The sequence below is a fragment of the Juglans regia genome, chromosome 8 (genome assembly GCF_001411555.2).
Source record: "Juglans regia cultivar Chandler chromosome 8, Walnut 2.0, whole genome shotgun sequence".
NCBI classification, from domain to species: domain Eukaryota; kingdom Viridiplantae; phylum Streptophyta; class Magnoliopsida; order Fagales; family Juglandaceae; genus Juglans; species Juglans regia.
Window position 1 is genome coordinate 8,808,352 of NC_049908.1, and position 22,984 is coordinate 8,831,335.

At 37.1% G+C, this 22,984-nt stretch overlaps 3 protein-coding genes across 4 annotated transcripts; 1 reads left to right on the forward strand and 2 right to left on the reverse strand.

The window, feature by feature from the left end:
* Positions 1-4,669: 4,669 nt before the first annotated feature.
* Positions 4,670-13,765, reverse strand: LOC109000500. The gene is made up of 3 exons (XM_018977395.2): positions 13,169-13,765; positions 6,076-6,243; positions 4,670-5,196 (listed from the first exon to the last, which is right to left on the reverse strand). The coding sequence occupies exons 1-3, from the start codon at positions 13,691-13,693 to the stop codon at positions 4,990-4,992; spliced, it is 900 nt and encodes a 299-aa protein (XP_018832940.1). The 5' UTR covers positions 13,694-13,765; the 3' UTR covers positions 4,670-4,989.
* A 1,275-nt stretch (positions 13,766-15,040) lies between these two features.
* On the forward strand, positions 15,041-17,779 carry LOC109000502 (peptidyl-prolyl cis-trans isomerase A1). The gene is made up of 7 exons (XM_018977400.2): positions 15,041-15,284; positions 15,623-15,838; positions 16,002-16,143; positions 16,251-16,339; positions 16,426-16,480; positions 16,598-16,683; positions 17,309-17,779. The coding sequence occupies exons 1-7, from the start codon at positions 15,222-15,224 to the stop codon at positions 17,462-17,464; spliced, it is 807 nt and encodes a 268-aa protein (XP_018832945.1). The 5' UTR covers positions 15,041-15,221; the 3' UTR covers positions 17,465-17,779.
* LOC109000501 (uncharacterized protein C24B11.05) lies at positions 17,695-20,253 on the reverse strand. Of its 2 annotated transcripts, none has more exons than XM_018977397.2 (8): positions 20,094-20,253; positions 19,709-19,777; positions 19,368-19,433; positions 19,188-19,285; positions 18,922-19,050; positions 18,522-18,827; positions 18,363-18,428; positions 17,695-17,982 (listed from the first exon to the last, which is right to left on the reverse strand). In XM_018977397.2, exons 2-8 carry the CDS (start codon positions 19,761-19,763, stop codon positions 17,830-17,832), a joined length of 873 nt encoding a protein of 290 aa, XP_018832942.1. In that variant the 5' UTR covers positions 19,764-19,777; positions 20,094-20,253; the 3' UTR covers positions 17,695-17,829. The 2 variants fall into 2 exon arrangements, with proteins under 2 accessions (XP_018832942.1, XP_018832943.1); XM_018977398.2 differs by lacking the exon at positions 20,094-20,253 and adding an exon at positions 19,900-20,009 and having other exon boundaries at positions 17,814-17,982.
* Between the last annotated feature and the right edge of the window lie 2,731 nt (positions 20,254-22,984).

The following is a 22,984-nucleotide window of genomic DNA, read 5'->3' on the forward strand; positions in this document are numbered from 1 at the left end:
CCGAGAAGCCCTATATTGAGATAAAGCTCCTAGAATTCCATTCATTTGCACCCATGTCCCTTTTTTCTACTAAGAAAAATTTTCAGATTTCATTTGTATGCTGCATTGCCTTCATAGGAAGGTATACTGTTGAAGAAACGGTAGCAACCTCTTGTCACTCATTGGTGATGTCTGGCTAAGATGCACTAGAGATTCAACACGCAGTGGTGAGGAGCCATCATGTGCCATTTCAGATACCTGTCTTCGCCTTCAACATCTGAGCCTCCGTCAAAGGCTCCTCAGTCTTTGCGCTGTTGACGGAGCTTTTTTTGATGACGGTACCAAACTCCCGCCGGTCGAGGGCCCAATGTCACCATTTGGCTTGATTCGCCACATAGGTTGGGTCCTGTTAGATTCTTTCCCTACGTGTTACCCCATTGGCTGAGGCCCAAACACACGGCCTATCTATGTCGTATTCGTATGCCCAGTTGGTAAAACACTATTGGGTCCAGTAGAAGCTAAGCCCAGACCCACGTTTCCCCTTTTTAGTTGCCCATCTTGTATAACTCTTTTGGGCCCCCTCATCTCCAATCTCAGGCCCATTTCCAACCTATTTTTCTCCTCTTCACACTGTAATAACATCTCCACTTTCTCTTGCAATTCAATCAGTTGTGTTCTCAAGTTTAGAAGCATACTATGTACGTCCTCCACTGTCATGCCTTTGCCAACAATGTGCCTGTCATCGCAACTCTTCTATAGTGTACTGGTTGTACCCGCAATAGAAGGAGCTCTGCCTCCCCCATGCCCATTGCCTTATCTTGCATGGGTTCTTCTCCTAGTGTCGCTACCAACTGCCATGGCATCGTTGTCTCTGCCCTGAACCCTTTCATGAGGTTTCGTTGTCTCCAACACCTTTCTATACGAGTGTTGTTTTGGTTGACCGTTTTGGTTGACCCACTGCCACCACCTGCCTCATAGTTATCCCTCCTTTATTCTGACTAATACCTCTCCCTTTAGTCACAACCTCCCACAGTGCCTCCACCAACCTCTTCCATCCTTGACCCTCATTCTCCTCAGGTATGAAGATAAAACTACGCCTGCTACCACTATCATACTCCACTAGCGCCATGTATCGACTGCAAATATTTGAACATATTTGTGCTATGAAGCTACACTTTCCTTTCCTTGTCGTGGTGTAGAAGTAGGGGTGTAAGACTATCGTTTTGGACCGAAAAAATTGACTGGGCCGAATGGTTTGGTCCGGACCGGACCGATAGTCTTATTATTAGGTCTCAAGGTGTAGTTTTTGGACCGAACTAAGACCGACTGTAAATATTATTTACATATTATATATATTATATTATTAAATTAATTATGTAATTTTCATCCAAGGGATCACCAATGAACATATATACAATGAGATTATTTAATATTCATTAACCATATATAAAATATTAAAGAGATCACTTAATTTTAATTTTACTAATTTAATTAATTTCTTATATTAATTTTTTGTCAAAAAAAGAAAATGAGAAAAAAAATGTTTATGGACCAAATCAGACTGAATAGACTGACTGTTCCTGTCCGACAAAAATGATGGATCGAAATTTTTGGTCTGTGACCTCTCCCAAACCGAACCAGGCCAGACTGGACCGATTACACCCAATGTAGAAGTCATTTCTTCCTTCTTTTAGACACCGTTCTAGAGTTTTAGCAACCCGTTGCACCATGGGCAACCCCAACCTCAACTCCTTCACCACCTTCTAACTTTTCTCAGTAATTCATGGAGAACTCCCTTCCTTTGAAATTGAGAAAACCTTGGATTCTATCACTACATGTTTTCTAAGAATCTCATTACGGGAACACCTATAAACACTAAAAACAATCACAATCTTCCTCGACAATTACATTGTTTACCGGTTTAAATCTTTGTAAAAAATGATTTTTCGCACTTCATTGTTAGATAAGAATCCTCTCCATTTCAAATAAAAATGAATAATATCGATTTTAATATAATTTAGTAAAATGAAGAGGTTTTAATCAAATTAAGTTCGTATGGATAATTTATTGTATTATTACAACAAGATGACCTAGCAGGTACTCCACAGAAGGGATCGAACAAGTATTCCAATTCTAAAAAAGTGTTGATTACATGCATAATAAAATCATGATTTCGGATATATATATATATATTTATAAATAAAGAGTAATGATAAATATAAATTCTAAATAGATAAGTCTCGTATAGATTTTTTATACATATATTGGTCCCACTATAAATGAAAATATTTTTTTATACTATTTTATGGTGGGATCTATTTTTTTTTTTTCTAAAAAAAAACTATGCATAACTGATCTGTTTAAAATTTATAAGAATCATTTCTTTATAATCATGGATTACGTCTCGGTTAATAAAGAGAAGAAAAAAAAAAAGAATATTATAATGATGCTGCCCGAATATGCAAGACAAAACTCCACACCACACATATACATTGTTGACCAAACCCACTTGGATAAAGACGACAAAGAAGCAAAAGCCCTTTGGTCCCCACCATCTTTGCTATTTTCAACGCTATTTATTTAGAATAGATCTTGCCGATCCCAAATTATTATTATTTTCATATATTAATGTTTTTAATATAATAATAATAATAATAATAATAATAAATTTGTGAAGATTGATGAACGGAATTGTTTAATAACAAGAGAAACTTCAATAAAATAAGCACATTGCATGCGTACGAGAGTTAGTTGAAATGGGCATCTCCAACCAAAATTTAAGCCCACAAAATTATTTTTAAGTTTTTTGGGATTTGGAGGGTACAGTTCATATTGATGATTCAAGCCATTTAAATGAAACAAAAACTACACGTAAAAAATTGACATTTAGAATAAATAAATAAAAAAATAGGGTAACTATTAAAATAGAAAAATGCTAAATGTATTTAAGAAAAATTTATAAAAAATTTACTTTTCCACGTGTCAGTTATTGATACGTTGAAAATCATGAAATTTAAAATTTAAAATTTGAATTTAAAAAGAAAGCTAACAAAATGAGTCTTGTAAGTAAAAATAATAGTACATGTAACATTACTCTTAAAAATAATGCTTGATACCGTTTTAGGATGTGCAAGCACCGCTCACTTTGAAAAAAAAAAATAGAAACCACCATTAAAAAAATAATTTTTTCATCTAGGTCTTAAATTTATATACTTTTTTCAAATAGAGTGTTCGAGACTTACAAATTCTAAGATTGTAAATATTATTTCTTATTAAAAAAAGGGTGATTAAGTCTCAAAAAATTAAGAGAAAAAAGATAATTATCTTTAAAGGTTTTATTTTCTTCCAGGTTTACATCAACTTTTTATGGGTTGGATTAAATTGATATCAAAGGGTGCCATTTATTTAATTTTCTTTTTAAATAATAATAATAATTTGATTGGAGTCGTTCCAAAATGAGTTATCAAGCCTTCTTCCACAGGGAAGAAAACGAAAGGAAAAGAGTCAATATCTATCTGGACTGGAGAGAGATGAGTGGTCCAGAATGGAGAAGAGATAGGGATGAGAAATGCAGAGATTAATGAGCCATTTTTGTCACAGATCAATTGGTTGATATTTTAGTTGATTTTTAATCGCCAAAAAGTAGATAGGTTATGACTAATATGTGCTACGATATCATGATGATTACCTCCGATTAGGTCTAAAACCATCATCATCATAACAAACAAAGGTTTCTGACCCAAGGCCACAAACCACATCTGCATTTACACGGTGGTGTGAGACCAGGTATTCTGCTTATAAGTTTGTATGAAAGATTCATTCTTCACAAAAATTTGAGGGGATGGTCCAAGTGGTGAAATCCTTGATCTTAGGGTATTATTCTCTTTAAAATTTAAGGTTCAATACTTCATGGGTGTAAACAAGTCTTTGGAGTCACACATCTGGTAAAAAATCAGCAATTTAACTAGTTCTGTGTAAAAAAACTTTCAAGGATACGGTGCACGGGACCTGTATTTACTCTGCAGGGGTGAGTCCGAATAGCCTGCTTTGGAGAGGTTTCCCGACATTAAAAAAAAAAAAAAAATCTTCACAAAATCTTTAATAGAAAAGAATTTGATTTACATTTTCTTGTAAATCTTATCGTGTCAGAGGCATGGACACTGGTAAAAATATGACATTTTTTTAAGAGAAAAGGATTGTCCATATGGATTATCTGGTGAAACTCATGCTCAAGATAGCTGGACATACATCAATTGAAAGACCATAGACCATGATTCAAGCTCATCTCTAATGTGAGAGTGCATGACTTGAGTCTATGTACATGACATGGTGCCTAAATTATGAAAAAATATTTGTACAAGTCCAAGACATACATATAAGCCTTGTGCAACATCTTTAATAGGAGTAAAGCTCACATGAAATTTTTTTTCTTGTATATAGCATCACTCCTAAACTATGTATTATAATCACTTGTCTCAAGCTGCACTTCTTTTATGTTGGTCATGTGAATAATAACTTCACATGAATTTCAATTTTCTTTGCTCTTTTTGCTTCTTAGTTATTTATTTGTTTACTTTTTATTTATCCTATGTTACATATAATGATATGTGCTCAACGATCTTATATGAGGAACCCATATCTTCTAATTCTCAGTTATGTTGGGTCAAACAATTTAATAAAACACTAATGATTATAAATCCCATTAATCATATAACGACTCACCCAAATTACAACGTAAAGCATTTTAACAAGAGACATTGAACACTTTCTAAATAAGGAAAATCAACATCGAGCAAAACACTTGCATTCAAGATACACTTATAAAATGTGTATCAAAATGCTTAAAAAAATAAAACATCTCGTAAACTTATTGTACATTGTAATATTCTAACTCTGGGTTTTTTTTTTTTTTTTTTTTTTGAGTAATATTCTAACCATGCTTGCAATTAACATATAACGTACTTGAAGAGGACATACTTACAGGAAAAAAATCCAAACAAATAGCTAATGTTAATGAACATGCAGAGTGTTGCGAACTGCCTTCAGTGCTTCTTCTCGGATGCTCGTAAGGTTCAGTTTAATCTCCTTGCAGAGTCTACCTTCAACGAGCTGAACAGGCAACCATAGCTTTGGCTTTACATCAACTAAATATGAAAGAGTTGTATAGAATTGTTGGAGTACCAAGGAATCACTATCTTCATCTCTTCCTCTATTGGACTGCATCACCCATTGTTGTTGAAACTGTAACTTTTCAATATGCTACACTAATTCTGCTTGAATTTATCAACTGTGAACACATTAAAGAATAGCAATACAAGTTCCATATCTATAGCTTCATATTCATTATAATTTTTCCAATTATTATTTGAAAGCCCAGATCAATGATGGGAGTGCTGTATGTCAGACCAAGTGGTGAAGGTCTTGGTCTTGGGGTATCACTTCCTTCAAGGTCCAAGGTTCAACACCTCATAGGTGCAAACAATCCTTTGGGGCCACACCTCCTGGTGAAAAGCCAATGATTTAACTAGTTCCGTATAGGGAAACTTCTGAGGGTGCGGTGCACGGGACTGGAGTTTACTCTGAAGGAGTGGGTCCGAAGGGCCCTGCCTTGGAGAGGTTCCCCGACATTAAAAAAAAATAAAAAATTCTGATGATCATAGTTCCCTGACATAGATTATCTTGGTTCGAGTTTCTATGCTAGGATGTAACATTCACCTGCTAAAGGCCAGCTATGAGCTCTGATAAACGTTGCTAGGATGTAGAAACAATAAAACAACATATTTTACTGAACATTGCTGGGATGTAGAAATAAAGCATCAACAAAATATGTATGCAGCTTAGCTGGTGAAGTTTGTTGGAGCAAGTTTCCAAGTTAGGATGCAATCTTTGCCTGCTATTAATGTGTGTATTTTTAATTTTTTTAAGTACATATATTTTTAACTTAAAAGCACTTCTTTCCTAAGCATGTTGTGTGATTGATTCTATATAGCATTGGAAATATATATTAGCTTTAAGAAATAATTGAGAGAATTTAGATAGATAGTCAACAAAATTTACACAGTAGGTGCCCAAAGACATTTTATCAACAACATGTACCTGTTCAATAGACCATTTTCCTTCAAAGAGTTGGAAATCTCCTTCGATCATTTTAAACTCAATATCACGCTTTTGACCAGAAGGAAGGCTCTCAAGTTCTTTCTCATAACAATCTACAATTCCTTTCGCATTAAACTTCAGCCCAAATGCCAGGTTTTGCTGTCCAATCTGTTAAAAGGTTGCAACAATTTGACTTAGGATTAAAAACAAAAGTAGACTTGATGGGAAAGAAAAATTCTAGACATAAACCCCACACTCTGCACACCACTTAAAAACATGTGATTTTACCCTTTTACCCTCATAGTTCATGAAATATGAAATATAAGGATAAAAAAGTAAAATAATATATTTTTTAAGTGGTGTGCAGAGTGTGGGGCTTCTATGTAGTACGACTCGATGGGAAAACATATTTGAAAATGAGTTCTTTAGTCTAGGTTGCATAACAATATCAGAGGAGTTGTATATTCTATTAGAAAGTGAGAGAAAATTCTCTCCGTACACATTCTTCCTCAGTATTCTTTTTCGAGTGAGGTTAGTTTAGGATGGTGTTCATGATTGGGTGAAGGGTGTTAATTTCTCGTGTTGATTAACTTGTAATCCAGTTGGGTTTTAAGTTCAGACGAGTGAGTTATGGGTCCTTCGAAACTAGTGCTTATCGAATCCAAGGCTTTTGAAATAGTAAGGGAGGGGAGGTTTGTCTATATAATAGAGAAGGTTGGAAGGTGGTGAAGGAGATTAGTCTGGGGATAGGCACAGCAAGGTGGTTCTTACATGCTTTGGAGGATAGCTTGAAGGCTGGGAGGCAGGGGTATTATTCTGCGCATAGAGATGGTGATAGGGGCTATGTTGCTCAGCATCGTCTTAACTCACGAGGTAGCTTTATGGCGTTGATGGAATATGGGGTGGTATCGAAATTTTCTTTTCATTCCAGAGGATAGGGAAGGAAGGGGGTGGAGGAAGATGGTGGAGGCGCTGAAGGTGGTTAGTGCAGGTCCTCCTCTGCCTCCATATCAGCCTCCTTCTCGGACTTACAGGGAGGTGTTGCAGTCCACAGGTAGTGGTTGGGTTAGCCATCAATCTGACACATCAGCAGGTTCAAGAGGGGTAGGCCTGCAAAGGGGTGTCGCCGTTCCTGTAGATGATCAGATGAAGATGGTAGAAGGCAGAGCTGTTGTCGGTCTACATGAGAAATGTGTGTTGCGTGCCTTACAGGAGATGAAAAGTCAAGTGGATTTATTACAAGCAAATATAGTTTGGATGATACGGTGTGCAGAGGGGTCTAAAGGGCTGGGAGTGGGCTTGGGTAAGTCTATGGGCTTTGCACCAAGAGGGTCTCAGGAGCTGCCTAAGACTAATGAGAAATTAAAGGTGGGTCAGATTCAGACTAATGGGCTTCAGGCTGGGAGGGTGGGCCAGGAAGGAGAGGCTGACTTAAAGGGGAAGAAAGTAGTAAATGGGTTGGGCCTGAACAGAAGCCCACTTCGGGTTTGGCAGGAGAAAGGCCCGAAATCAAGGATTTTGGGTTTGAGGGAGGGGCCCGAATCTTCCACGTCAGTCCCGAGTCTCGTGTTGGGTCCGGCACGGATAGGGCCGATGGTCAGCGGCGCCTCAGGTGGTGGTCCGGCGGTGGCCTCAGAGCCGCCAGAAGTGGTGGTGGGAGAAATTACGGACAGCGAGGAACCTGCTTATGCTGTTGTTGGTGCTGGTGTAGCTCAGGGAGGGTCACCTCTTCATGGGGTGTCTCAGTCTCCTTCGGCAGGCCCTGGGTCACCTTCTTTCTTGGCTCAGACATAGTTAAAGCAGTGGAGGGAAGAAAATATGGCATTCGGTTCTAAAGGAGGAGCCAGTGAAGAGTTGGCTCACAGAGATGAAGGGGAAGGTATGTTGACACTATTTGACCCTTGTAAATATTCTTCTGAGGGGGAGAAGGTGATAGGAGAGGATCCTACCCCGTTAAATATGGTTCCTCCTAGTATTTCCTCAGACTGGGTCCTGAAAAAAGCAGAGGAACTTCAGAGCTGTTTGGGGATCTCGTGTGTGGGCTATGAAGAGCAGTTTAAGGCTTTGATTATAGCCATAGAGGCAGGTCAGCATGGTGCAGGATCAAGAAAAGATAGGGAGTTAAAGAGGCTAATGTGGTCCATTAATTATGATGGAAAGGATGGGAGTGTGAGTCGTGGAAGAAACAAGGGGAGGGGTGGTATAGTTGATAAATGAAGCCCAAAATATTGAGTTGGAATGTGAGGGGGACTGAATGAGATTAATAAACGACTTAGAATAAGAGCTTTATTAAGGCAATGGAAGGTAGACATCATTTGTTTGCAGGAAACAAAGTTGAAACTTGTCAATCATAGCATTATTAGGAGCATATGGAGCTGCCCATATGCAGGTTGGACTTACTTACCCTCGATTGGGGCCTTGGGAGGTATTTTGGTTATGTGGGATAAGAGGGTGGTGGAGAGCTCTAATGAGTTTGTGGGGGAGTTTTCGGTGGGGTGTTTGTTTAAAAATATAGACGATGGTTTCCTTTGGGCCTTTCTGGGGTTTATGGTCCTAATTTAGATAGTGAAAGGCGGATGCTTTGGGATGAGTTGGCTGGTCTTTGCTCTTGGTGGGAGGTTCCATGGTGTATTGGAGGGGATTTTAATGTGACAAGATTTGCCAGTGAAAGATCAGGGGAGGGACGTCAAAATCAAGCTATGGTGGATTTTTCAGACTTCATTTTTGAGTCAGGCCTTATGGATATACCACTAATGGGAGGGGAGTATACTTGGTCTAACCATTTTTCTTGGTCAAGATTAGACAGATTTCTCATTTCCCCTTCTTGGGAACTTCAATACCCAGTTGTAAGCCAGAAAAGACTCCCAAGAATTTGTTCCGATCATTTTCCTATATTGCTTGATGGCGGTGGAATCATAGGGGGGAGAAGGCCATTCAAGTTTGAGAATATGTGGTTAAAAAAGGAGGGGTTTGTGGATTTGGTTAGACAATGGTGGAGCTCCTATTTATTTGAGGGCAATCCAAGCAATGTGTTGGCCAGGAAATTGAAAGCTTTGAAAATGAATTTGAAGATATGGAATGAACAGGTGTTTGGTGATGTAACCTTACAAATGAAAAGCTTGACACAAGAGCTACAAAGTTTGGAGGGTGTAGGAGTCGAAAACAACCGTAAGGAGCAAGTAGTTTCTGAACTTGAAAGATTGACTTTATTGGAGGAGATTTCTTGGAGACAGAAGTCAAGGGTTTTATGGCTCCGAGAAGGGGATAAAAGTACTAAATTTTTTCACCACATGGCTAATGCACATAGAAGGTTTAATTCTATAGAGTCTTTGAATATTGAGGGAGTGGCATCCTCGGATCAGGTCGTGTTGAAGGATTTTGTGGCTGGCCATTTTGAAAATTTGTTGTCAGAACCTCATACATGGAGGTCTACAGTAGATGGCCTAGTTTTTGAGGGCATTGATCAAAATAGCACGACGTGGCTGGAAAGACCTTTTGAAGAGGAAAAGGTAATACTAGTAATTAGAAAAATGAACAAAGATAAAGCTCCAGGCTCGGATGGTTTCACTTTGGCTTTTTTTCAGACTTGCTGGGAGGTGGTAAGAGAGGATGTTATGCTGGTTTTTCAGGAATTCTTTACTTATGGCAAATTTGAAAAAAGCTTAAATGCGACTTTTATTGCTCTAGTTCCAAAAATGGCCGGTGCAAGGGAGATACAAGACTTTAGACCGATTAGTCTCGTGGGCAGCGTGTATAAGATATTGTCAAAAGTCCTTGATAATAGAAGGAGCACAGTCATGGAAAAGATTACCTCTAAATCTCAAAATTCCTTTGTGAGGGGGAGACAAATTTTAGACTCGGTTCTTATTGCCAATGAATGTTTGGATAGCAGAATTAGGTCGGGAGTTCCAGGTCTTCTTTGCAAACTTGACATGGAGAAGGCATATGATCATGTTAATTGGGATTTCTTGATATACATGTTGAGTAGATGTGGTTTTAGGGAAAAATGGAGGATGTGGATAAGGCATTGTGTGTCTACGGTTCGGTTCTCGGTCTTGGTAAATGGTGATCCTGTGGGTTTCTTTAACAGTTCGCGGTGACTACGACAAGGTGATCCATTATCACCCCTCTTATTTGTTCTAGTAATGGAGGCACTAAGTAGGATGGTGTAAGCAACAGTAGGGGGAGGATTGTTTTCAGGATTTTCAATGGGTGCTTCATATGGCCCTACCATTATTTCTCATCTTGAAGCGGTATCTGGGCTGAAAATTAATCTTACCAAGACAGAGATGGTAGCAGTGGGAGACGTAAGCAATATTAGGGGGTTGGCTAGTATATTGGGTTGTGCAGTTTCTTCGTTGCCGTTGAAGTACCTTGGGCTTCCATTGGGGGCTGCTTTCAAAGCCAAGTCTATTTGGGAGGGGGTGCTGGAAAAATTTAAGCGTAGGTTGGCCGGATGGAAAAAGTTGTATTTATCAAAATGGGGGCGGATTACACTTATTAAGAGTACTTTATCGAACCTTCTTACGTATTACTTATCTTTATTTCCTCTTCCCGCTAGCATTGCAACAAGAATAGAGAAGTTTCAACGTGATTTTTTATGGAGTGGCATAGGAGATGAGTTTAAGTTTCACTTAATGGGATGGGACAAGGTTTGCTCTCCTATGAGGGATGGTGGGCTGGGGGTTCGAAATGTGAGGGCTTTTAACAAGGCATTATTAGGTAAATGGTTGTGGTGTTATAATTATGAGGGGGAAGCTTTATGGAAAGGGGTGATTGACACGAAGTATGGGAGTGAGCAGGGGGGTTGGTGTTCTAAAGAGGGCCGGGGGACATATGGAGTGGGACTATGGAAGTACACACGTAAGGTTTGGTGCTCTTTTGCTAGTAATACTCGATTGTGCTTGGGGGATGGTAGTAGGATCAACTTTTGGAGGGACGTGTGGGTGGGTGACATGGCTTTGAAGGATGCTTATCCAACAATTTTTAGCATTGCAAGGGATAAGGAAGCCATGGTGGCTAATCTGCGGATACTTCATCAAAGTTCCCAAGAGTGGAACATTATTTTTACTCAAGAGGCTCATGATTGGGAAGTGAATATTCTGGTGGAATTTTTCAATTTGCTGTATAATACTGATATTGCAGCCACAAATGAAGATGCCATGGTATGGAGACTTGCTAGGAGAGGAAAGTTCACGGTAAGTTCTTTCTATGACTCTATTACCATGCAACAAAGGCATAATTTCCCTTGGAAGAACATATGGAGGAGCAAAGCACCAACCAAGGCAGCATTCTTTGTATGGAAGTAGCTTTAGGGAAGATTTTGACCATTGATAACCTTAGAAGACATGGTTTCATCATCACATATTGGTGCTGTTTGTGTAGAAATAGTGGTGAAATGGTGGACCATCTACTTTTACATTGTGAGTTTGCTAGAGGTATTTGAAATTATTTTTTCAGCAAACTGGGAGTCGCATGGGTAATGCCAGATAGGGTGATTGATCTTCTAGCATGTTAGAGAGGGATCACTGGAACATCACAGATTGCAGCCGTATGGAAGATGGTCCCTGTTTGTATTTTTTGGTGTATTTGGAGTGAACGAAATGAGCGACTTTTTGAGGATCATGAACGTTCCTTGGAAGAGTTTCGTAGTTTTTTCTGGAAGACCTTGTTTCTGTGGACCATTGCTATAGATTTCAATGGTTCCAGCTTCCATGATTTCCTTTTAACTGTTTCTAGTTCCTAAATAGGTGTATGTCTTTGTATACCCCTAGTGTACTTGGGCTATGCCTATCTTTCTATCAATGAAATACTTATTACTTATAAAAAAAATAAACAATATCAGAGTGTGCTAAAGAAAGTATTTGAAGATTGATTCCAGAAAAAAATAAAATTAAATTAACACAATCATGCACATCAAATAACCTATGCAATCAATGAGAGGTGGAATACCATTGTATGTGATACTGACTTAAGAGAGGTACACTCAAGTTTCACTTGCAAGGGCCTTAGTCGTTCAATTGTCAAATTATCGGAGCTAAAGCAACAACAATCCTCAAAAAGTGTCATTCATCATTATCTACATGCGTCCTCACTCAAAAGAATCATCCTGCATAACATTTTTGCATTGATTACATAAACTTGTCAAAAACCAGTATACGGAAGGTACACCTAGAAATCAAGGAAGTCCACTATAGGAGGCAAGAGGTACGCTACTTCAGAATCGATATTTTGAGGTGAAAGCAAGGTCAATCCCACAAGGACTTTCATACCTGCTGACAGCCTTATGGCTAGATTGCTCCCTCGAACATTTGAAAGTTCGTAAAGAACCCAGAACGTTCGTTATTCCATTTCAAACCAGTGCAGATTCTTAATTAACCTAAAACTGTCTGTCTAGGTAATGCAGAGATTCTTGAACGGTGTCGGTAACACTTCCCTCCCAATTATCGTTTAGATTAAAGTTCATATCGGTATTTATAAGTGAAGATGTTAGGAACCCAGCTAGAGAAGGGAAAGGGAGGATGGAACCCGAGCTTACGAAGTGAAGTAAGTCGCTGAGTATTATGAAGAAGAACTGCGTGTTTTTTTTTTTTAGGAGTGGTGGGGGGGGGGCTGACTTAAGTGGGGGCTGTAGTTTTAGGAGCTGCAATACGCAGCATTTTTATTAAATAAGTAGAGTGTTGTTTTGGGTATGTTGTAATGGACACTGTAAGTATTCCATTATCAATATATGTGTGGCTCATTGAAGCCTTTCATCAAACACCTCTCCTACGACCCTGCTTTTCATTACTGCATCTTCCATTTACAATTCCACCGAATCCTTGTTACACCACAACATTCACAGCAACCATTACAACAGGTATTTAACAGAAGATGGGTTTTTATATTTTTTTGCTTTTGACAATCTTATGACGGGTTTTCTATTATCCACAAAACCATCAACAGCAATTTCAAACTGAGTACTCGGAAGTACCAAATAACTCAACGAATTTTGAAAAATATAACCACGGGTGTACATTTTTTCAAATGAAGTATTAAGATCAAACAAAACAAACAATAAAGAACAGAAGAAATGCGAAGGTGAGATGATGACCTGAAAAAGTCGAGCGTAGTTGTGAGTCTTTTGGAGCAATTGGCTGAGGGCGAGACCGGGAATGAAATCAGACAATCTCTCGTAATCAGTGAGAATATTCCAAATGGTGTGAAGAGGTGCGTCAATGGCAATTCTGGATCGAATTCTGCGAGTATTCTTGCCGAGCTTCTCTATCTCAATGCACACACCATCCCCAGGTTCCGATTTCTCCTCCTCCTCCTCCCCTTCCCCCGCCTCCTTCTCCTCTAGCGAAGAAGAAGAGTCGCCAACATCAGAATCATCGCTACCCAAGTCGACGTTTGAACTCGAAGAGCAATATAAATGAAGTACGAACTTTGGGGGAGAGAGACTTTTCCTTGGAGCAGCAAGAATAAGGGAGGTTTTACTTAGTGAGGCAGAAGCAGCAGCAGTACAGAAGGTGAGTGGCGGGGAAGGCAACGACTCAAACAATGAGACCATCGGAAAGGCCCGCATATTGCTTCCTCCCGGCCACAGCCACCTGCCACACAGCACAGCAACAACCATAGCCAACCCAACCCAAAATCTCTGTATTCTTATCCCTCTCTCTATTTATCAAACGGTTTTTATTTTAAAACTTTCCTTTCCTTGATGTTTTTGGAATTGAAAAATTATATTTACAAGTATGACACGTAATAAAGTGTTTGTATGATTTAATTTGATTTTGAGTTAATGATGTGTACTATATTCTTAGATGGGGTCACTGTTTGGAACACGTTTTTCATGTTGTTCACCGATGCACTCCACCTATAATAGAAAAAGTTGATAGTTCAGAGTACTTGAAACATCTCTTATGTCTAGATCAGTAATACATAAAAAAATGTGTTATAAGAACTCTAAATACCCAGTTATTTAAATTTTTACCTTTGTATCAATATATATAGGTCTAGGAAATAGTTGATAAGCACCAACTATAACCTTGATCCTCTCATTGTTCTTATTGGCTCAACTCGATAATCATATGAAGAGGGTGGGCTTATCCTAACGTACTAGCCTTATCATCTTGTCTAGCCCATACGGCGGTTACCTCATGTGTTCGTATTGGTCTCTAAGACTCGGCCTATCCCTTTTCGGGGGCTATAAGGGTTTATCCACATTGAATTTTATCCATTTAGTGACTAGAAGCCTACCATTTTTATAAACACCAATTACCCTACCTTGATGCTTAACCCTAAATAATAAAAGAGAGATGGTATGTTTACATTTAAAAAAATATAAAGAAAATATAAGATGTCTTTTGATTTTTTGCTTGTGTTTGTGTTTTTAAAACTACCCATTGTTGAAATAATGTTTGAAAAGATAATTATTTTGATAATTGCGTTTGTTAAAATAATACAGACAACTTGAGAAGAAAATGGTTTTGTAAAAGAAAAATATTTGGTTCAAAAAAATATCTCATGAAAGTGAAGTTCTATGACTTTTAGTATATCTGATTGTAAATATATTTTTATTTTGAAATATATCTAAGATATCATGTCTAAGTATATTAATTTACGAGCTTTACTTTTATTAGATTTTTTTATTTATAAATCTAGCACTTTAAAATGTTTTTAAAATTAATTTTAACATTTTATAGTTTTATGGAAGTTATGGATCCACCAATAATCAGATCAAAATTAGATGATCAACGAACAAGAAGAATCCTTGCTCGAGGACTATTTATGATTCAAGAACGATATTCCCTAGGCTTATAGTGTGGGCTGGGGGCCTATTGCGAAGAATTTGAAGACCCCGTCTGAAGAATCGATGTGCGGTTGGGCCGTCGTGCAAATCCACTCGTGCGCACAACTGCAAAACGTGGATGTTAACGACAAACACGACAAAAAGCCTCTTAAGCCCCCAATCTCCCACGTCTCAACTCACACATAGGAAGGGTTGGGGGTGTCTGTGCCGCTCTTCTTTTCTACCCTCCTTTCTCTTTTATCTATCCTATCCAAAGGTTTACTTCTGCTGTAGCCGAGAGAGCTAAGAGACCATCGGAACTCTATTCTGTTTGAGGCATTTCCTGCTGTAGCTAAACCCAACAGTCAGCCTTATGGCCTCTGCTGTCCCAATGCAAAGGGTGCCTTGTCAGAGCACTCCGCCTTCTCTTTTCCAGGTTTTTTCTATTTCCATTATCTCTTCAAATCTCAATCCTTTCACCCTTATTTACTAATCAGATCCGGTCGACTCAAACCCGAGTGCGTTTTAGATTTGCAGTCAAAGTTATAGACTTATTTGTGGCACTTGAGCTACCCTTTGCTTGTTCTTTGCGCTCTCAATCATTTTTCTTTTATTTGAGTGCTTCGTAGGAAGAAATAGATTAATCTCGGCATTATGTTGCAGAGATTGTTTGCTTTGATACACGTACATGAAATGCACTTCTAACTTTGAACTGGGTTGGTTTTTAGCCGTTGTTCTCCCTGTGACTAATCCGAGCATTGTTTGTCTTTTCAGGGTAGTTATAACCAAAGTATGTTTAATGTGCGCATGCCACATGTTATAAAGGGTTCTACGCATTTGCAATCAGGCTACTCCCAAGTTCCTACTTTGAGCTGTCCTGCAAGAGCATTGGCATCTAGGTCTTGCTATGCCTCAAGTTTTCCCGTCATTCGACTTTCTAGAGCACCTTCAATTCAGTCCCGAAGAATGGTTTGCAACTCAATGGCAGCTGTAAGAGCTTTATCTAGTCACTGTGCTTTTGGTACTAGTTAATGTTTCAATATTCCAGCATTTTATGTTGTCATGTCAAGAAATAGTTCCTGTAATCTTTGTATCTATTCTTGTGTAATTGGTAATCTGGTTTTGCTATCTTATATTTGCCATGTTATTTTAGGATCTAGAACTGCAGGCCAAAGTGACAACCAAGTGCTTCTTCGATGTAGAAATAGGGCTTGAACCTGTAGGTAGAATTGTAATTGGCCTCTTTGGAGAAGTTGTTCCCAAAACTGCTGAGAATTTCCGAGCCTTATGCACAGGCAAGCTTTGTTCACATTTGTCCTAGTTTTCGTTATTACTGTTGTTGGTGGTGTTATTATTGCTGTTATGGCGCGCTTTAAGATGAAATTTTAACATCTACATACAGGAGAGAAAGGTTATGGTTTCAAAGGATGCTCCTTTCACCGTATTATTAAAGACTTCATGATCCAGGGAGGGGACTTCACCGAAGGAGATGTAGTTTCCTCTCTCTCTCTCTCTCTGAAATAGAAAGCTAGGTGCTTTGACACTAAGCCAAAAATTGTGGTGCATACTGGCTGCAGGGAACAGGAGGAATCAGCATCTATGGATCTAAATTTGAAGATGAGAGCTTTGCCTGTATGTGCTTATCATCTTTATCTTTCTTCATAAAAGAAGAGATCGAGTTAGAGATTTTGGGTAGCTCTGTGAATGGACTTCAATTTCTGTACTGAATCGTATCACACTTAATTGCAGTGAAGCATGTCGGGCCTGGGGTTTTGAGCATGGCAAATGCGGGTCCTGATACCAATGGGAGCCAATTTTTCATTTGCACAGTAAAGGTGAGCTGCTGCTGCCCCTGTCAATCTGTTGGATGCATTTGTAATTTCATTATTTTTACTTTTAAGAGCCAGATTGCCCATCTTAGTTCACAGCAGTTTTAGACATTACTGCAGTAATGCTTGATCAGAATGTGTCATGGCAACCTGAAAATATGTTTTACCCCCTGATTGACATTCTTATGGCAGCAAGGCTGAACATTAGTATTTTATCCTTGAGAGTTTTGAAGCCTCCCCTCAAGGCAAGGCTGGAGGCATAATCTTTACTCGCTGGTCAAAATACCAAAAGGCAGAGACCTTGAATGGATGGCCTCAACTCAAATAACGTTACACCTGAATAAGACAGGAGAATTATTTCTGGAGTTTTATTTAGTATGCTGTAACTGTGTTCTATTCAGGTTGAAAGATATTAGCTTTTAACTGGGTCCCTATCCTTCTTATAAGCAGATGTTTACAGTACTGGTTTCGTCTTTCCCATTTACTTGCATGTTTGCTAATCTCATGGCATCATAAAATCCCTTTGTTTCACTGGCAATCTAAATGGTTATACCGAATTCTGCGTTGGGTTAAGCTTGTTTCATATGGCTTTTACTCCTAATAGATAACATTCTGAATTTGCTTAATGTAGACTCCATGGTTGGACAATCGCCATGTTGTGTTTGGGCATGTTATTGATGGAATAGATGTTGTGAGGAAACTGGAATCCCAGGAGACAAGCAGGTCAGATACTCCTCGGGTGCCATGCAGAATTGTCAATTGTGGAGAGCTGCCTAATGACGGCTGATTCATCTGTTGAGTCATTGTGTCCCTTGGTTTCTTTCTTTCTTTTTTCCTAATTAGTGTTGACAGTGCAAATCAGTAAGCAAGCAATCCTGTACCCCTGATATTATTAGTGTTGGATGAGGAAAATTCAGATGATTTTCGATTAGCTAGCAGTTGAGGAGCATGTATTATTATTATTATTATTATTATTATTATCAGGATGACAGGATGGATCCAAATAAGAAAGAACACTTTGGAGAATATGATCTTTGTATCCTCTACCCTTTTGGTGACATTGTAAGAAGCTTTTAACATAGGGAATTCTGCAGTCACTTTACTTACAGTGTTGTATGGGAAGTTTACATAATTGTGTGGCTAAGGGGAAAACTATGCAAGGATAACGGTTGCAACAGCACTGGGCTGAATAACCTGCACGATCTGTCCTCCTTCTCCTTCCCATATTTCAGGTAGTGCTTCTTTGATATTGTGGATACTTCTCAAGGCATGGTCTGCACCGGGCACCAGTGTTGAGCTCCCCACCTGCCATCAATATTCTCGCTTTCATTAAATGGAAACAGCACTTATTCTATTTACTCATATCCAAATGTAGTAGAGATCGAATCCATTAAATCTTATCCCATCTATTATTGTAGCATAGCAGGTCTAGTTGCTGAACAACACGTAAATCTTCGTTCTAAATCTTGTCATCTTTTGTCACACTTACCGATGGGACATTTTCTTACTGATAACATATCAACATGTTGCCATCTGAGAAATCATATTTTGAGGAAGTCTTCATATGTAATTTGAAATATATGTATAAACGATAAGATGAGAATGATTGTGAAAACAAACGAGCCCAAGTTCTATTGTTTTGCAAACTTGCAGGCCTTCACAATATAGAGCAACTCAGGACTTACGATAACAGTATGGAGTCCGGCTGCTTTCCCACTAGCAATGTTTCGAACACTGTCATCAAAGAAAATCTGAGAAAGCAAAAGAAATCTTTATTTCTCAATCCGACAATGTTTAAACCAGCCACTAATAGTTTTCAATCTGAGATGTGCTTTGAATATTACTGTTTTATTCGGGTCAATGTTTGCTGTTCGAATGGCAGCTTTAATGGCTTCCAAAGATGGTTTGCAGAGGACTCGGGACTTGGAGCTGAAACTTCTACCATCAGTTAAACTTAAACCAGTGGCATTGGCCTGAGAGGCTCCTCCGGCGAGGACTGTGTCGCCATGATCTAGTACATCATTGCAATCAGCAACTGGTTCAAGGGGAGGGTTAAGCGTTTCAAAGCAAATGATGCCTTCAAAGCAATCTTCCAAACCCAACCTGCTGAGAACTTGAGCTGTATGTGCTTTATCAGCATTAGTGAAGATCTGAAGAACCAGCAGAAACAAGCTTAGAATTACCCTTTTTTGCAGTCCTTTTTCATGAATTCTTTGTGAAAGAGCACAACAGTTTTGGACATACAATTTTACGCTTTTGTGGCAGAGAAAGTAGAAGGTTCCTTAAAGCTGGATCGGGCTTAAGAACCTCGTAGGGTAGTCTTCCATGGACATAAGCATGAAACTCATCGTTGTCAAATTCATAACCAAGAGCCTGGAAGAAAAGACCCAAATTTGTTAGCTTTCGACCATATCAATAAGGAACAAAGTAGCATTAGTTCAGAAAAATCTTGAGATATTGACAGGAAAAAAAAAAGAGAGTAGTTTTTGGAGAAACCCATCTCTATTTACCTTCAGGCCGGCCATTGTTGTCCCGTATTCCTTGTACAATTCCAAGCACAACCTTGGTACTTCAGCTCCTTCCATATGCAAATGTTGTAACATGAACCCTACATTTCAAGAAAGCTCCATTTTACTGTCATCTTAATTGTATTATAATTTATCCGACATAAATGTAATTAACAGTCATACCTTCGATGTTCTTGCGGCAAGCCAAGTTGAGACCTGTGCTCATGGGGTACAGAGTATCATCCATATCTGCAGAACATGTTTCGTACCCAAAATATATTAACATTTACATAAACAGCTTATCATTTTGAAGAGGATTCGTTTTATCATGAAAAATGCACTTTTATGTCAAAACTTTCAATCTCTTATCCAACAGCTGGTTGATCGAAACACGAAATTTGCTCAGTTTATCCTCTTTTTTTGAGAAAAGGCTGGACCTTTCCTTTCAGTATTTCTGTTTTGAGCTAGTGGGAAACAACCATCAAAGCAATGCAACTTTTTTCTTCGTAGAACAGTACACTAACCAAAGAGCAAGCACTCGTATTTGGCTCCATGAATGGATTTCCCAACAGAATCCATCTTCTAGAATATATCTGCAAAATAAGACTGATTATAATAATCTGTTTACAAAATCCTATTCCTTAAAGCTGCCATCTCCTATCAAAGCAACTAGGCCGAAAATTTGGGGTTATTTATAGAGAGGAAGAACGCATACAGTCCCTTATTATGCAAATATCCAGAAGATCCTGCAGTGATGAACATGTGGCCATCTAGAAATTACCCATTGTTTTTCCAATTTTGAGAATCATTAACCACAGCTAGTACAATAAAAACTCATTAATTAAAAAGCATACAACTATGGCAAGAAAAGGAGAAGATGGAAGAGTGTGATGAATAAGAAGTAATAACCTTTGAGAAAGCACTTGCTAAATTTAATGAGAAGAAAGAGAAATGCCCGATGAACTCATGTCAAGAAGTGCAATGAAAGAGCATATATAGGTTAAAGGCTCAAAGCTTCCAACTTAATATAATTGACAACCGAATCTTCCCAAAGTTGGAAGCAGAGCTGGCCCAAAAGCCGAAGGTACGCTAGGCGACTTCAGGCAATTGCCTCGTTCCCTCCCATGTAAGGGTCCAAAATTAAATATTGGTTCTCGTTTTCAAATGAAGTGTTAGAAAAAAGAAAAAGGACTTCCGGTGTAGTGAGAAACGGACTCGTGTGGTTATCTAAATAAAATGAGATAAAGATGATAATTAAATAAAATATTATTAAAATATAATTTTTTAATATAATTTTTATTTTAAAATTTAAAAAAATTAAATTATTTATTATATATTTTGTAAAAATTTAAAAAAATTGTAATAATTATATGAGATAAAATGAGATCATTTCGATAACTAAAAATGGTTGAAAATAAAAAAAAAAAATCATTGCATAGTTCATATAAAGGAAGAGAAGTGATACGGTCACAAATAGATCCTATAAAAGTAAAACCACAAATTAACTTGTCTTGATGTGGTATGTTAAATTTATTTTACAATAAAAATAATTTTATAATTTAACGTATTATATTAAATCATATCAATTTGACTTCTTTTTATATGATTTTTTTGTCACTAAAATATTTTTCACGAAGAAAATGTTGGATTAGAAAAATCATAGATGAAAGCTCTAGATATATAAAAAAAAAAAATAGTTTAGTTTGTACAAATTTATGGTGTGTAAGTTTTGTGTAGATCTTTAAAAAAGTGACTAGTTTTTTTTTTTTTAAAAAAAAAAAAAAACACTTTTTATAGCGTGTCTCACTTTTTTTGAAAGAATCTGCATAGTACTTGACCCACCTAAACTTATATGTTATATCTAACATTATTTTTTTTTTTAAGTATCTATTTGCCTTCAACTATGTCACAAAAAGAAATTAAATAAATCACCCATTTTATCTATTAAAATTGAATGTTGACATATCTTGAATACAAAACTTTAGTAATTAATTCTAGATCTGACAAGTTTACAAGAATATTTTTTAAAGAAAATTTAAATATTAATACTTGACAGAATAATCTATTTCATTATCATATCAAGAAAAATTACGAAATCACAAACAACAACGTTTCAAAATAATTTCCAGATCACAATCAGAAACGCACTAAAATAATTACAGGAGGCTAGATCACAGAAGCCACTCATCAGAATACAAAATATGAAGAACATTTTCCCATGAGCCACCTCGTACTCACGAGAAGTTTTCACGCAAAATTTGAACAAAAATCAAAGGAAACAGCGCAAACATCTTCGTTCGGTAAGTAAACTCATATCAACTTATCATTATAATTTTTTTAAATCTCAACATAAAATATAATAAAAAATTTAATTTTTTCAAATTTTAAATAATAATAATATTAAAAAATAATATTTTATCATCTCATCTCATCTCAACTCAACTCAATTCAACTCAATTCAACATTTAAATACAGCATAAAAGACCCCAGACAACGAAACCATCAAGAAGACCCCAGACAACGTAGGAAACCATTAAAAAAAAAATAATATTTTATATGCAGTCGTGAAGTGCGTAAGTGTGCATAATTATTTTTATTTAAATTTTATATTAAATTTTTTTTAAAAAAAATATTATACAATACTTATATATTTTATGACTGTAAATATTATTTAAAAAAAAAAGAAAGATATAAGAGAATAATAGAATATCACCCGTTGGTCGTACGATTCCAAGTCATAGGATCGATCGATCGATCGGGTAGTAGTACTCATGATGTCATGGTGCATGCATCGTGCTTGCTTTCCGCGAGCCATCAATAGATCAGTTGATCATGAGCGAGTTGAATTTTCAAACGCATTAATCATGCTTGGTGACGATTGATGAACATTAACCAACCATGCATATTTTACGCACGCATATGTACAAGATCACGATGAGAGAGTACTGTAATATATGCAGTATTTTTGTATTTATAACGGGCCAGGTTTACATTACAAAATAATGATTATTTGTGACGTCGAGTCATTGTAGAACATATTAATTTTGATAAAAAAAAATAAATTGTCATTTCTATTGTAAATAACTGACCACGTACGTATAATCGATTTTTTTTTATTTTTTATTTTATAATAAATTGTACTCTTAATCAAGCAATGACAGAATCAAAAATTTGTTACAGGGACGGCTAAATAAAGTTAAAATTATAATAAAATATTTTTATTATATTTTTCAATCAAAATAATTTATAAGATTAAAATAATTTTATAAAATGGGCCAACATAATTCTTTAGAGAAAAGGTCAACACAATATAAAATTAATATAATTTTATTAAATAAAAAAAATTAATATATATTATTTTTTTTCCAAACTTTAGGAATGCCATGGCCCCCGCCCTTTAATAGGTCCGCCACTAGCTGCAATATCTATATATAAGGATGCCCTTTTGAGGTGGCCAAGATTAATCAAACCTGTTTAAACAAGCCTCCTTCTACATAAATATTTGACTATATATATATATAAGGAAAAAATAATATTTAAAGATTATTTGTGATGAAAATAGATTAATTATTTTAATAAAAAATAATTAACTATAAATAATTAATTTTCTTATAACAATGTTGCATGGGGGCAACGTGGTACATGAGTAGAGATTCGAGTTTGGGATCGAGTACTGTGCTGTCCATATATATTAATATTCTATGTGCATGCATGCATCTATGTTCACTTTCTTGTTATTCCACCATACCCTAAAAGTATGCCATATTGGATCAACTTGAATTTGTTCAAAATTAAGTTAT

Coding starts and splice junctions, on each gene's coding strand:
- LOC109000501 (XM_018977397.2), bottom strand. CDS start 19,763: ATGGATTCTGTTGGGAAATCCATTCATGGAGCCAAATACGAGTGCTTG. Junction 19,434..19,708: donor ATACGAGTGCTTGCTCTTTG/GTTAGTGTACTG, acceptor CATGTTCTGCAG/ATATGGATGATACTCTGTAC. Junction 19,286..19,367: donor TTGCCGCAAGAACATCGAAG/GTATGACTGTTA, acceptor CTTGAAATGTAG/GGTTCATGTTACAACATTTG.
- LOC109000500 (XM_018977395.2), bottom strand. CDS start 13,693: ATGGTTGTTGCTGTGCTGTGTGGCAGGTGGCTGTGGCCGGGAGGAAGC. Junction 6,244..13,168: donor ACTACGCTCGACTTTTTCAG/GTCATCATCTCA, acceptor ACCTTTTAACAG/ATTGGACAGCAAAACCTGGC. Junction 5,197..6,075: donor GAAAATGGTCTATTGAACAG/GTACATGTTGTT, acceptor TGGGTGATGCAG/TCCAATAGAGGAAGAGATGA.
- LOC109000502 (XM_018977400.2), top strand. CDS start 15,222: ATGGCCTCTGCTGTCCCAATGCAAAGGGTGCCTTGTCAGAGCACTCCG. Junction 16,144..16,250: donor TTTCCGAGCCTTATGCACAG/GCAAGCTTTGTT, acceptor ATCTACATACAG/GAGAGAAAGGTTATGGTTTC. Junction 16,340..16,425: donor GGGACTTCACCGAAGGAGAT/GTAGTTTCCTCT, acceptor TACTGGCTGCAG/GGAACAGGAGGAATCAGCAT.